At 46.6% G+C, this 13865-nt stretch overlaps 1 protein-coding gene across 1 annotated transcript in view; it reads right to left on the bottom strand.

Moving 5' to 3' along the window:
* Positions 1 to 13865, bottom strand: part of LOC101673321 (methylthioadenosine phosphorylase) — a 44290-nt gene that overhangs the window by 19738 nt on the left and 10687 nt on the right. Inside the window, exons 2-4 of the mRNA XM_004761808.3 lie at positions 12548 to 12634; positions 11036 to 11094; positions 7706 to 7873 (exon numbers count right to left, since the gene is read on the bottom strand). Coding sequence (XP_004761865.1) covers positions 7706 to 7873; positions 11036 to 11094; positions 12548 to 12634 — 314 coding nt within the window. The remainder of the gene's footprint in view (positions 1 to 7705; positions 7874 to 11035; positions 11095 to 12547; positions 12635 to 13865) is intronic.

Here is a 13865-nt window from a genome sequence, read left to right as displayed (position 1 = left end):
TTCATCGCATTCCACAGGATAGCTGTTCAACCACTGCCTTAGGCTGCTCTTAAGAAACAACACAAACACATCCTGGTTACATGTGTCTAGAAAAATACACACACCATTTGGTGCTTTTATTCTTAGAACTATAAACCACAAAAGGAAGGCTCGTTGGAAAGGCATAAATATTTTAAACCTTACTGAGTCACACGACCTTTTAAAAAAGGGGCACCTGGGTGGCTAAGTTGCGACACTCAGTTGGACACTCAGTTAACAACTCTTGACCGTGACTCAGGTCATGCTCTCATGGGCAGTGAGATGGAGCCCCGTGCAGGGCTCCAAGCTCAGCACGAAGTCTACTTGAAGATTCGCTCCCTCTGCCCCTGACTCGCATGCTCTCGCTCTCTAAAAATAAATAAATCTTGGAAAGAAAATAAAAAAGAGGGGCGCCTGGGTGGCTCAGTGGGTTAAAGCCTCTACCTTCAGCTCAGGTCATGGTCCCAGGGTCCTGGAATCAGGTCCCTCATAGGGCTCTCTGCTTGGTGGGGAGCCTGTTTCCTCCCCTCTCTCTCTGCCTACTTGTGATCTCTGTCAAATAAATAAATAATATCTTAAAAAGAATAGAAAAGAAAAGAAAAAAGACAAGAGTTGTAACTATCTCTACCAGCAATAGGTATGTGAAGGTTAATTACCCAGGACCTAAGAGCATCTGACACGTGGGAAGAGCTTAATATTTTCTTTCACTTCAAAATTATCCAGAAATAACAACTTCACGTTCAAAAGAATAGACGTAACCAGATAATAAACATTAATACTTCACTGGGGAGAGGGAAATGGGCAGTACAAAGGCTATGTTAGAAACTACGGCGGAAGTGACAAGATATTTCTAAGTACATGTCAAAGATCATCAGCATTGATGAGAAAAGGAAATAGGAAAAAATGACATCATATTACAGTTAAGTGCTGAGGTGTTCTGCATACAGAGCTTAGTAGGACACTCATTCCCCCTGGACTGTGATGTGAAGTCTGGGCTGGTACTCATCACTGCTTGGTAAAACCCCAACCAATGGGGCACCTGGGAGGCTCAGTGGGTTAAGCCTCTGCCTTCTGCTCAGGTCATGATCTCAAGGTCCTGGGATCAAGCCCCCCACCTGGCTTTCTGCTCAGCAGGGAGCCTGCTTCGCCCCGTACCCCTGCCTGCCTCTCTGCCTCCTTGTGATCTCTGTCAAATAAAATCTTAAAAAAAAAAACAAACCCCAACCAAATAAAGGGTCTGAGGCAAGCCCTCCCAGAGACATGTGGATGCTCCATTTTCAGCACCTTTTTTTTTTTTTCCTTAAGTGGGCTCCATGCTGGGCATGGAGCACAATGTAGGTCTTGAACTCACAACCCTGAGATCAAGACCTGAGCTAAGATTAACAGTTGGACACTCAACGGATGGAGCCACCCCGGTGCTCCAGCACTTTCCTGATCATGTCTTTCTCTCGTGTTTCCAGGGAGTAATGTCAAAACTGGCTTTGCAGGAGGCATGCTGGGCAGAAAAAGGGTTGGGAAGAAAAGCACTGACCAGATGAAAGCAGTGGGGATGGAGAACAGAAGGTGGTTCAAAGCAAGCACAGGTATAACCCAAAGACAGACTCTGTGTGTACCGGCGACGCAGGGCCACAGCAGCAGCCACCAAGTGGACAGCAGCACCGCTGTATCAACCTAGCAACTTTCCAAGTAGGGAACAGGGAACCAGGGTGGGGTGAGAGTGAGAGTGAGAGTATAGGGATGGAAGATATCCAAGGAGGAGAATCCATTTTTTAAATTTTTAAAAAAATATTTTATTTATTTGACAGAGCGAGTGAGCATGCACATGAGCAGGGGTAGCAGCAGGCAGAGGCAGAGGGAGAAACAAACTCCCCAGGAAGTGGAGAGCCGATGTGGGGCCCGATCTCAGGACCCCGGGATCGTGACCTGAGCTGAAGGCAGATGTTTAACTGACTGAGCCACCCAGGCACCCCCCAAGGATAATTTAATTTTGAGTTATAAAGCATGAGGTATCTATGGGACCCTGTCCTGGATCCAGTGGCCAGTGTGACTGTGAAGGGGGAGGGCAGGACTGAAGTCCGTGTGTGAGGGGTGGGTGAGGTCACAGGCTTTGGACATTAACCGAATTCAACATCCACAGGTCCCACCTACTAGCAAATGACCGGTATGTTGGAGTCTTAAGTTTCCTGGACTATAACCCAGGAAAACTACCCTCGTATGTGGTGAGCAGGATTAAGTGATTTGTGGCACTTAGTAGTAGTTCAAAACTTCGGAGCTTATCAGCAGTTTTATTAAGAGAAAGGACATAAAGTCAGGCTGCAGAGCAGAATGCGGGAAGTCCCGGGAACATGGGAGTAGCCGCCTGGCTCCCAGGGACAGGTGCAGGCAGGAAGATGACAGAGGGCAAGCATGCAAGTAAACTGGTGAGAGGGAAGGGGAAGGAACATGGTCAGTTTAGGCCAAATAGCTTCTGTTTTCACATAAAGAAGAGACATTTTCAACCAAGAGTGAAGGAGATGGGGAGGACGCCGTGGGAACAGTGAAGATTTTCAAATAGCTGCTAAGAGGCATGGGAAAAGAGCCAAAGGAGGGCTTGCTGGGCAACTGCTTACCATAACTGCAGCGAGTGCGGATAAAAATCCACACCCTGCCCCAGAGGTCCAAAGACTGGTGATTAATGGACATCAGAGCACACCCCAACCTTCAGGCCAGTCCGCGACAGGGGCGGGGAACAGCAATCTTACATCATGGCACTGAATCCGAGAGGGGAAGCCCAGAGCTTTGGGAGGGGAAACAAAATGACATCATCCCTTACTGTCATGTTTTACAGTGGGGACTTTCCTGTGAATAAACCAGCAAGTATTGCCCCCAGACTTAGTCAAAGCTTTCCCTAATGGAGCAAGTGCAGGACTCTCTGAAAAGGGAAGACATCACAGCTCAGACATCAGAGCACAGCACCCTCACCTAGCAGCAAGTACGCTAAGTGACCAAAGAATCTGGGGGCAGAGCCAGGAAACAATTCTGGATGTTCACACTTCCACACTGGGGCTTCTCCCACTGCATTCTTCCAGCAGAATCTAACTGGGGGCCTCAGGCACATCAGGCCAACGTGGGAACAGCATTGGGCAGAAAACATTTGCTGGCAGGGATCACGCCCTGATGTTTTTCATTGTAATTTTTTGGTTGTATTTGTCTCATTGAAAAAAAAAAAAAAAGTCCTTATCTGTAAAACATTCCTGATAAAGACCACTATTAGGAAGTAAGAATCTGGGCACCTGGGTGGCTCAGTCGTTAAGTGTCTGCCTTTGGCTCAGGTCATGATTCCAGGGCCCTGGGTTCGAGCCCCGCATTGTGCTCCCTGCTTGGCAGGCGGGAAGCCTGCTTCTCGCACTCCCACTCCCCCTGCTAGTGCTGTGCTCCCTCTCTCACTGTGTCTGTCAGATAAATAAATAAAATCATAAATAAATAAATAAATAGATAAATAAAAATAAACAAACAAATAAATAAATGTAAGAATCCTATCTTTGTCCTTAACAGATATGTTTGCTGGGCACAGCCTGAGAGAGTTCACACAGCCCTTGTGGGTGAATGGGTCCTACTAAACTGCATCTTTTAAAAAAACAATTTAATAGAATGTGGGCATCTTTTCCAAGAGCTTGTAGATATCTGGTGAATTCAACTCCTTTCCACAGTAACAATCAGGACAGATGGTGAGGAGGTCGGTCACATGTGGAACTGCTGGCATCCTCTACCCGTGGCTACCTTGCACAGTGTGGAGAGTAACTGGGGGTGACAGGAACACGCTGCACATACAAAGGTTTGTACCCCAGAAGAAGCTCCAAATTATGAATCTTGGGGCATCTCTGTTGTAAGATCCTTTTAAAGTATAAACGGTCTCTTGGGACAGACAAAAGGTCAGACAAATTCTTTCCCGGGTTCAGATGGATTGTGGAATGACCAACCGGAAGAGAAACAAGTTCCACTTTTAATCAGGTTTGATCCCAAATTGTCAAATGACCTGTGGCTCTAAAATAAGGACCTCCACTGAGGCAAAAGAAATGGATTCATCAAACCCCATTCATCAGGAGGTATGAGGCACCAAAGACACTGTGGGCGAGCATCCTCCATGTCCTTGGTTATCAGGTGCTATTTTTAATTTTGGTTTGTGAGGAACATAACCCAGGGAGCCCCGGACCCGGGGCCAGGGCACAATCAAGTAACCTATCCCTCTCCAGTAAGAATGGGAAAATCACAAAACCAACAACACGTGTCTGGTATTTAAATTCTAGAGCAAGATCCGTTTTGCTTTCTACAGCTGCCCTAATCACAAACACAAGAAGATTATTTTGACTTTAAATATTAAGTAAGGCATTTCCTTGTGTGTCTGAGGAAGAGAATGCACAAGGGCACACACCCCAAAAATACCTGGAGCCACTCCCCTCCCCACCGGTCTGTTGTCCTGCTCTCTCCAGGTCAGCCACACCCAATTCCCCTTCTCTCGGGCCCAGGCTTTCAGCTCCTCACAGGCAGGAACACAGCAGAGAGAAAACCAAATTATTTTCAGAAGACAATGAGCTTATTAAAAGAGTTTCCAGCCCATCAGACTCCTTTAAAGGTATATTCCGTTTTTAGAGTAGAAATCCAAATGTTTTTTAAAAACAACTATGAAGTCAGAGCCACCTGTCACTCTTCAACCTAGATGGCCTCTCAGGTATGCACAGCAAGGCTGAGGGACCAGGTCGGTGGAGGTCTTCCCTACTCTGGGCACCAAGGGCAGAGGAAGTAATGTGCTTTAGTTCTGCCGTCTAATAAGCGAGAACAGCCACACTACTCCATCTTGAATTTTTTTTGTTTTTAATATTTTATTTGAGAGAGCAGTGAGAGAGCACACAAGCAGGGGGAGCTGTAGGCAGAGGCAGAGGGAGAAGCAGGCTCCCTGCCGAGCAGGGAGCCCAATGCGGGGCTCGAACCCAGGACCCCAGGATCATGACCTGAGCCGAAGGCAGGAGCTTAACCGACTTGAGCCACCCTGGAGCCCCCCCACCCCAATCCTGACTCTTTATCACACATTTATGTTAGGGAGAGTAAAAGGATCCCTCTCAACCTCTGAAGGCCCTGTTAGCACGAGGATATTTGTTCCAGGAGAATGTGCCAGAAGAGTGGCAGCAATAAGCAAATGTGTTTCCAGGTCAGACCCTGGAGAACGGAGCTCAACTTTGGATTCTGAAGATAGGGCCACGGGCCACCAATGTGTCTGAGGCTAAACAGAGCCAAGACAAAACCTGATCCAGGGCTCCCGTCCCCGTGGCTTTAATCCACTGGGCGGCTTCACAGAATGCTGGGGTTTCGCTCCCCAAGCTGGGGCGGGGTGTTTGGCTACAGGCAGCTCAGCCTCTAGCTCAGCGTGGGGCACCGAGAGGACACATTGGGTGCTTGCCTGAACCTGATTCACCTTAAACAAAGTGCCATTATTAGTACAACACAAGAAGGCCACTACTCATAAGGCAAAAAGTGCTGATTCTCTTCTCTTATGAGACACACATACAGTAAATCATGTATGTGCCCAAGCCTGGTGAACTGACTCGGCCAGCAGCAGTTATCATTCAGAAACCGCGACCAGCAGCAACTGACCACAAGCCACCCAGTACAATCTTAAATTTTCCAACAGATGCATTAAAAAAAGGAAAAGAGGTAAAATTAGCTTCAATATCACATCTAGGCCAATAAATCCAAAATGTTACTATTGCAATATGTCATCAATAGAAAATTTGAGATTTCTTCTAAATGACATTCCCTTAGGGTTCCTCCTCTTAAGAGAACGTTTCTTCTGGGGCGCCTGGGTAGTTCAGTGGGTTAAAGCCTCTGCCTTCAGCTCAGGTCATGAACCCAGGGTCCTGGGATTGAGCCCCGCATCGGGCTCTCTGCTCAGGAGGGAGCCTGCTTCCTCCTCTCTCTCTTCCTGCTTCTCTGCCTACTTATGATCTCTGTCAAATAAATAAATAAAATCTAAAAAACAAAACAAAAAAACAAGTATCATAAAAATACTAACCGAGCAACTACAGGCATGTGTATGTGTGTTAGGGGTAAAGTGGCAAACAGTCTTTGCCCTCACACGACCTATGTTCTAGAAGGCAAGATGAACAATACATACATGGTGTCAGGTGCTGAAATAGTAACAGGAAAAATGACAGGTGAAGGGCATGTACGAATTTCAGTCTGCCCCCATTATTTATTAGGCTGAACCACCAGAAACTGCTGATATTCAACCATTTCTAACCTAGACCTAGAGAATGGTCAGTTTCATACACTTCCACCTAACAGTTTCACTCCACCAGAAACCATCAGGAATGCTTCTGATGGACTCTAAATTAGAACAGTTCCCTGACGGACAGAAAACACAGAGAACTGGACTGAATCCACTTCCCTCCTGTGGAAGAGGTGGGAGCAGTGCTTGGGTGGAAAAAACTCGGCAACAGCAGATGGGGAACGTAGGATGGACGGAGGTGATCGTCTCGGGACTGCAGCAGGAGCCACTGGATGGCTTAAACTCGGCGCCCTTTCTCCCCGCCACCGATTCAAGGCGCAGAGTGTAGTTACCTGTCTGTCTCTGAAATACCACTCTGGGAGGTGGTTCCTTTCACCAGGAATTGTGGGGGGCCTGGGGGCAATGGAAAGGGACCCCTAGGAGACCACTCACTTCACTTGTGACTTCAACTACTTTATTATTTTTTTTTTTTTAAGGTTTTGTTTCTTTTGGAAAGAGGGAGCAGGGGGAAAGCGGGGAGAGAGCGAGAGAATCTCAAACAGACCCCATTCTGAGGGTGGAGACCGATGCGGGGCTTGATCTCACGACCCTGAGATCAGGACCTGAGCTCATATCAAGAGTCGGGATACTTAACCAATGGGACCCACTCTTCAACAACTTCTAAATTCAGAAAAAGTCTAGGATCATGGCAGTTTATTACTGCTAAATTTTTTTTTTTTTTTTTTGGTAAAGGAACGTTATATATTACTTATACAATTAAATAATAAAAAAGCCCCTAGCTCTTGAACCAACTGGTCGATCGTAACACCATGTAGAGACAACCAGACATGACAAGGCTGCCGATATAATGCAGAAGGGAGGGTTCTTGCCGAGAACGTGGACCTGGCTCTCCTCAGGTCCAGATTTACCAGCTGTTTATAGCAAACACGGGGGACAGGAGAAGACACTGACACTTAAGGAAGCAATCTGTAAAATCTGCTATAGGGACGCTACAGGACAAGAGAAAGAGTAAAAGGTGGTGGCTGAAACATTATTAGCTCACACATGTCACGACTGGACCCCCTCTGGAATCTTACTTGAAAAAGACAACTTAAAAAAAGTCCCGGAGACAACCGGGAGAAGGGGAGTGGAGTCCAGACAGCGGAACTAAGGAAACATGAAGCCATTTGCTTGTGTCTACGGGCGGGCATTCTTATCTATTCACATTACAGACCACAGCGAACTGAGGAATGGCAGAGCGGGGAACTGGTCACCGGACAGCTGATTCTTACTCTGGTCTGCAGCTGTTTAACAACTTCCCACAAGGCAAAACTTCAAGCACATCCGTGGGCCTGCCCTCCGCTCCTTCCCAAGCCCCCATACAACCTCCATTTGAACTGGGAATGATCTCCCCCGAGCCTTAAGCACCTTAGAGGGCCTGCTCACCTGTCGATGAACTGATCAATAATGACGATATCACCGGGCTGAATCTCCTCCCTCAAGGAGCCACAGGCCGTGGTCACTACGATGTGTGTACAGCCCTCCTCCTTCAGAGCCCAGATGTTTGCCTGGTAGTTGACTTTTGAAGGCATAATGGTATGCTGTCTCCCATGCCTGTGGGAAGGAGCACATGCAGCCAGTGAGCGAGCGGGGCACTCGAATGCTGTTAGAAAACTCAGTTTATGGCGGCGCCTTCCAGTCCTTTCCATTAAAGCACTTTTATGGGCCGAGGCCAGGGCATAACTAGCCTACTGTAAATACAAACCACTTGGTCTTCATATGCAGGCCACCTTTATGTGGTATGTGTTTATTTTCCTATCAAGAGCCCATATGGAAGATGTACTGTGTCTGTCCTCTAGCATCCCAACACCCCAGAATCTGAGGCAGATGGTTTCACACAAGCCACAACACGGAAAACAAGAGGTGCCAGTGAAGAAAGACACAAAATCGAAGGAGAAACTCAAGCCTCCAGCTGACTCTCTTCATTCCTTTGTCTGATCACCCAAATAAGTTAGTAAATAAACTCAAAATTAAGAGCTCCCAGCTGTTAGGACACTAGCAGGTTTCGTCCAAGAACTAGTCACCTCAGGCAAGACCACTGTTAGTGGCTGAATGGTGCCCCCTCCCCCTGCCAGAGTTCATATTTTAAAGTCCTAATCCCCAGAACGCAAATGTACTTGCAGAGAGGGTCTTTCATATGGTAATGAGGTTAAAAAAAAAATGAGGTCCTTAGGGTGGACCCCAATCCAGTGTCCTTATAAAAGGAGGAAATCTGGACACAGACTTGCACACTGGGGAGAAGGTGTGATGACACAGGGAGAAGATGGTCATCCATGAGCCAAAACAAGAGAGGCCTGGAATAGTTCTTCCCTACTCCCCGCCCCCAAGCCCTCAGAAGAAACCAATCCTGCTGACACCTTGATCTTGGAATTCTAGCCTCCAGAACTGTGAGCAAATCTGTGTGTCCATCCAGTCTGTGTCGGCTAGAGCAAACTAACACAACCACCAACGGTTTCCTACCACACTTCAAATACAATCCAAACACCTAACCACGGCTCTCATGTCACTCGGGCACCAGTGTCCTAACACAGCCTCAGCTCTTACCCCATGTCAGCCTCACCGGCCTTCTCGCTCATTCCTGGCTCAGGTTTCGAGCCCACCGAGGTCTCCACTCCACACAGAGAAGTGCTTTCCACGACCACTGAGTCAAAGTACACCACTATCCCCTTTTCTTTCTAGCCTCTGATGGTAACTCAAACTACAGCTCCTTTTCCGTGTCTATCTTTCCTGCTAGAATCAGTCCGAGAGGTTGAGGCCCTCGTCTGTGCTCCTCTCTGGGACGCAGAACACAACCGGGAGCATCAGTAAATGGCCAGTCAAGGGAACCCAATTTCTAAAATTATTTTTAAAAATTCACATGTTAGGTGACAGGCTTATTTAAGCAGTATTTCATAGAGTTAAAATCATTCTGGCCTGCTTGAAAAACTACCAATACAATGGTGTAATTGTCCACCCCGGAGAGGCCAACTGTCAAGTCCAGTGTCCTTCACGTGTGATAATGCAGAAACAGGCTTTCAGGAAGTAGGTAAATACAAAAATCTCACTTTCTACAATGATGATTAAGTTTGGGCTTTGCAGTAAAAGCACCTGAGTTCAATCCTAGTTTTACCGTTTACTAGTGATGTGACCTCCTCATAGCCACTCCACGCTCTCCATCCAATTTTTTCCACGTAGAAAATGGTTAATCATATTACCTACACCATAGGGTTGTTATTAAATAGCTTTCATCATCCCATGTAGAAGGAAAACTTTATTAGTCTTTTCTGTTCCCCAGCAGAATTGGGAAAAACATCAAAACGCTTTGACCGTAATTTCAGACAGGCACAGCCTGTTAGGGTTCTTACCACGAGCGCACAGATGACCTCTCAGAAGGCGGAGGTCCTTGAATGCACACACACTGTCTGCATTTTCCTAAGGCTGGTCTCCAAAACACTAATAAGAATTTTCAAAAGAAATTCAAAAACCCAAAGTCATTAAACACTTGCATTCGAGGGACAAACACAATCCAACACAGTTCAGTTCAACGGGCAGGAGTGTGACAAAACCCTCACTGGAGGGCCACATCACCAGGTGCTTTCTGTTGGGAGCCTGGAAAAAACATGAATCAACCCTCCAGCAATGACCCCGGACCAACAAGGAAGGCTGCCTGACATTGACCTCATGAGACCATCTGAAACTAAAGCTTAGTTTCACTGGATTCAGCAAGTCACTTTTGTTTCCAAAATGTAGTGTGGCAGACAGACTCTAGGCTGATCCCCATTTTCGTGCTCAGTGTTGTCGTTCCCTCCTCCCCCACTGCAGGTGCACCTGTGATTTGCTTCCTGCCAATGGGCTCCACCAAAGGTGCCGGGGGGGGGGGGGGTCACTCCCACGATCAGGGGCCACCTCGCCAGCTGGCCCCAGAGAGCCCCTCCTGCTGGCCTCCGGGAAATAAGCCACTGTCACAGGAAGGAACCATATGACAGGGACCGTGGACAAGCCTACAAGAGCCGAAGGCCTCAGGCCTACAACTGTGAGGAACTGAATTCTGCCCACACGCGGGTAAGCCTGACTGAGAACCTGTGGCTCCAGAAGAGAACAAGACCCTGAGGAAACTTTGTGTGACCTTGTGTAACCCTGAGCAGGGGTCCTAGCTAAAGTCCTATCCCACACTCCCCATGCTGAGAAAATGTGGGACACCGTCCGTGTTCAAAGCGGCTCAACCTGTGGTAATTTGTGCACAGCATGAGAAAACGAATGTCTGAGTGCCAACACTCCCTCCCGGCCGGTCACAGCGGAATGGCGCTGGTCTTGTCAAGGACACAGAGTGTGGATATCTCCGGGAACCCGCTCCCTGCAAACCTGTAGCTATTCTATTACCACACAAGGGGTGTGAATAAAGCAGTTTATCTTGTTAATTAGAAGAAAAATAATAAACTAGGGAAAGCACCTCTCCTCTCACAGAACTGAAACCAGAAGCTTCAATTTTGGTCAGACCCTTTCTATTGCCTCCTGATTAGTCCAACCGCTTTCCCAGGCTAAGGGGAGTGGGGTGAGCTCTCTGACCTCCAAAATCTCTATAATTTACCCCAAAACTGTAAGCAGTAAATAAAGGTGACAAGATACTCCAAGTCTACCATCCCTAAAAACTCAAGAGCACACCACCACTCTCTCCAGGATCTCAGTTAAATTTAAACCCTGTTAGTAGCAACATTCAAAAAGCTTAGAATAACTTACCTTGCAAGGAGGACGCAATCAACATTCTTGATCTTCCCCAAAATTAAGGCATCAGAAGGCTGAACGTAAGGAAGAACGGTTACAAGCCAAGGACTTGCAAACATTCACATGTAAACAATTTAAAAAACTGCCATTTCAATCGTTGGGCCATAACAAGATCCACAGAAACCTGTAAGATACACTTGAAGGAAGTAAGGGAGTCCAGATTTGACCGACATAATCCCCCCATAAACACCGAGCCCTCTGCAGGCGTGGGGTTTACCGGAGCCGGAGGGGGCCTCAGGTGCGTGGGCAGGTACCACTTAGTAAGATCTATTTGTAGCAAGCACCCCGGGGGACTCTGGTGTCACGCTGGTCAAATACAGATGTGTCGAGGGTATCGGGCAGGTCCGAGAGGGCAGGTGTGAGAGCGCAAGGCAGTAAGGAGGGAACGGTCACAGAAGTGAAGAGCTCAGCCGCAGAACCGTCTGCCATGTTCACCAAGTCTAAGGTGGCCATGGGATGACCTGAGGTAATGGACGGGGAGGTCCTGAGAACTGGAGAGGGGTCAGAAAACACTAGGCCATGAGATGAGCTAAGCTGAGAGCAGGACGTAGAGAACATGAGGTCAGTCGAAGACCTGGCTGGAAAGGAGGGCTGGGTGGCAACTGCCGGATACAGGGATCCTCGGAGGAGGGCCAGACCCACTGTGTCTGGAAGCAGCACTACGGAGTGAGGGGAAGGCAGACATCTCATCCTAGCTGGGAGAAGCAGCAGCCCATTTAACAGAAAAGGAAAAGTGTCTTCTTTCCAGTTTGGTCACGCTATTGCTTTCTGGATTCTCAGGAAATCCCCCCACCCCGCACTCAGCTGCCCCTTGGGCCAGACTTACTAAGAAAAGGCCACTTTGCATTATTTGTTCCTGCTTGATGTATGTCTGCATAATTAATATGGAAGACCTATAGGCCCCGAATTAGAAACTAATTTGAATGCCAGTGATCTGAAGACGCACAGTTGCTATCTCAGAAAGGAGTCTCTGGCTTCTAGAGATAAAAACTGAGAAGTTATGTGTGCATGTTCTCAACCCTGTGAGGTCCCTCACAGGCATTCTTAGGGACTCTGTCTCAGCTGGTAGAACCAATGACAGGACTGCTGGGCCCTCAGCTTGGGGCAGACAGCCCTGCACTGCCAAGACCAAAAAAAAAAAAAATATATATATATATATCTACATATATATATATATTTGTATTTTTACAAATATTTATAAATAAATTTATATAAATATATTTATCTGTGTGTGTATATATATATATGTGACTTTATTTATGTGTAAGAGAAAGAGCGAGGGCACTAGCAGGGAGAGTGGCAGGCTGAGGGAGAAGCAGGCTCCCCGATGAGCAAGAAGCCCCATGTGGGACTCGATCCCAGGACCCTGGGATCATGACCTGAGCCAAAGGCAGACGTTCAACCAACTGAACCAGCAAGAAGAAAGGGAAAAGCTGGCATATCTCCGCGGAATGGATGGATATTAACCTTGCCAAAGGGAGTATCCACGTATTTTTCAGTTCTTCCTTCTAAGATTTCTGGATCATCCAGGCCTGTTCCACCAATTATTCCAATCTGAAGGAGACAATAAAAAGACAATATATTTGGTCATTTTTCACTAGAAACAAAATCATTAATTCAAGCAAATCCATTTATTCACATACATACACTCATCTCCATTCCTGCTAAACCCTATTGCTTTTGTTTTTTTTTGTTAAATTAGTTTCAGGATAGAATTTAGGGATTCATCAGTTGCATATAACACCCAGTGGTCATTACATCAACCTGCCCTCCTTAACAACCCTCACCCAGTTACCCCAGCCCCCTACCCCTCTCCTGAAACACTCAGTTTCCTAGAGTTCAAAGTCTCTCATGGTTTGTCTCCCTCTCTATTTTCATCTTATTTTGTTTTTCCTTCCCTTCCCCTATGTTCATCTCTTTTGTTTCTTAAATTCCACATATGAGTGAAATCACAAGGTATCTGTCTTTCTCTGACTGGCTTATCTCATTTAATGTCATACCCTCTAGGTCCATACACATCATTGCAAATGGCAAGACTTCCTGGGGCTTTTTGATGGCTGAGTAATATCCCTTATCCATTCATCTGTCAGCGGACATCTGGGCTCTTTTCATAGTTTGACTATTGTGGACATTGCTGCTATAAATATTCAGGTGCACGTGCCCCTTTGGATCACTATATTTGTATCTTTAGGGTAAATACCCAGTAGTGCGATTGCTGGGTCGTAGGGTAGCTCTATTCTCAACTTTTTGAGGAGCCTCCATGCTGTTTTCCAGAGTGGCTGCACCAGCTTGCATTCCACCAACAGGGTAGGAGGGTTCTTCTTTCTCTGCATCCTCATCAACATCTGTCCTTTCCTGACTGGCTAATTCTAGCCATTCTGACTGGTGAGAGGTGGTCTCTCACTGTGGTTTTGATTTCTATTTCCCTGAAGCGAAGTGATGTTGAACACTTTTTCATGTGTCTATTGGCCATTTGGATGTCTTCTTTACAGAAATATCTGTTCATGTCTTCTTCTGTCCATTTCTTGACTGATTATTTTTGGGTTTTTTTGGGGGGGGGGTATTGAGTTTGCTAAGTTCTTTACAGATTTGGAAAATAGTCCTTTATCTGATAAGACATTTGCAAATATCTTCTTCCATTCTGTAGGTTGCCTTTTAGTTTTGCTGACTGTTTCCTTTGCTGGGTAAAAGCTTTTTTTTTTTTTTTTTTTAAAGATTTTATTTATTTATTTGACAGACAGAGATCACAAGTAGGCAGAGAAGCAGGCAGAGAGAGGAGGAAGCA

Source organism: Mustela putorius, unplaced genomic scaffold (genome assembly GCF_011764305.1).
Source record: "Mustela putorius furo isolate JIRA1106 unplaced genomic scaffold, ASM1176430v1.1 tig00000421_pilon_pilon_pilon, whole genome shotgun sequence".
NCBI lineage: Eukaryota > Metazoa > Chordata > Mammalia > Carnivora > Mustelidae > Mustela > Mustela putorius.
The sequence above is the reverse complement of the archived record's forward strand: the minus strand, read 5'-3'. Positions and strand labels throughout refer to the sequence as shown.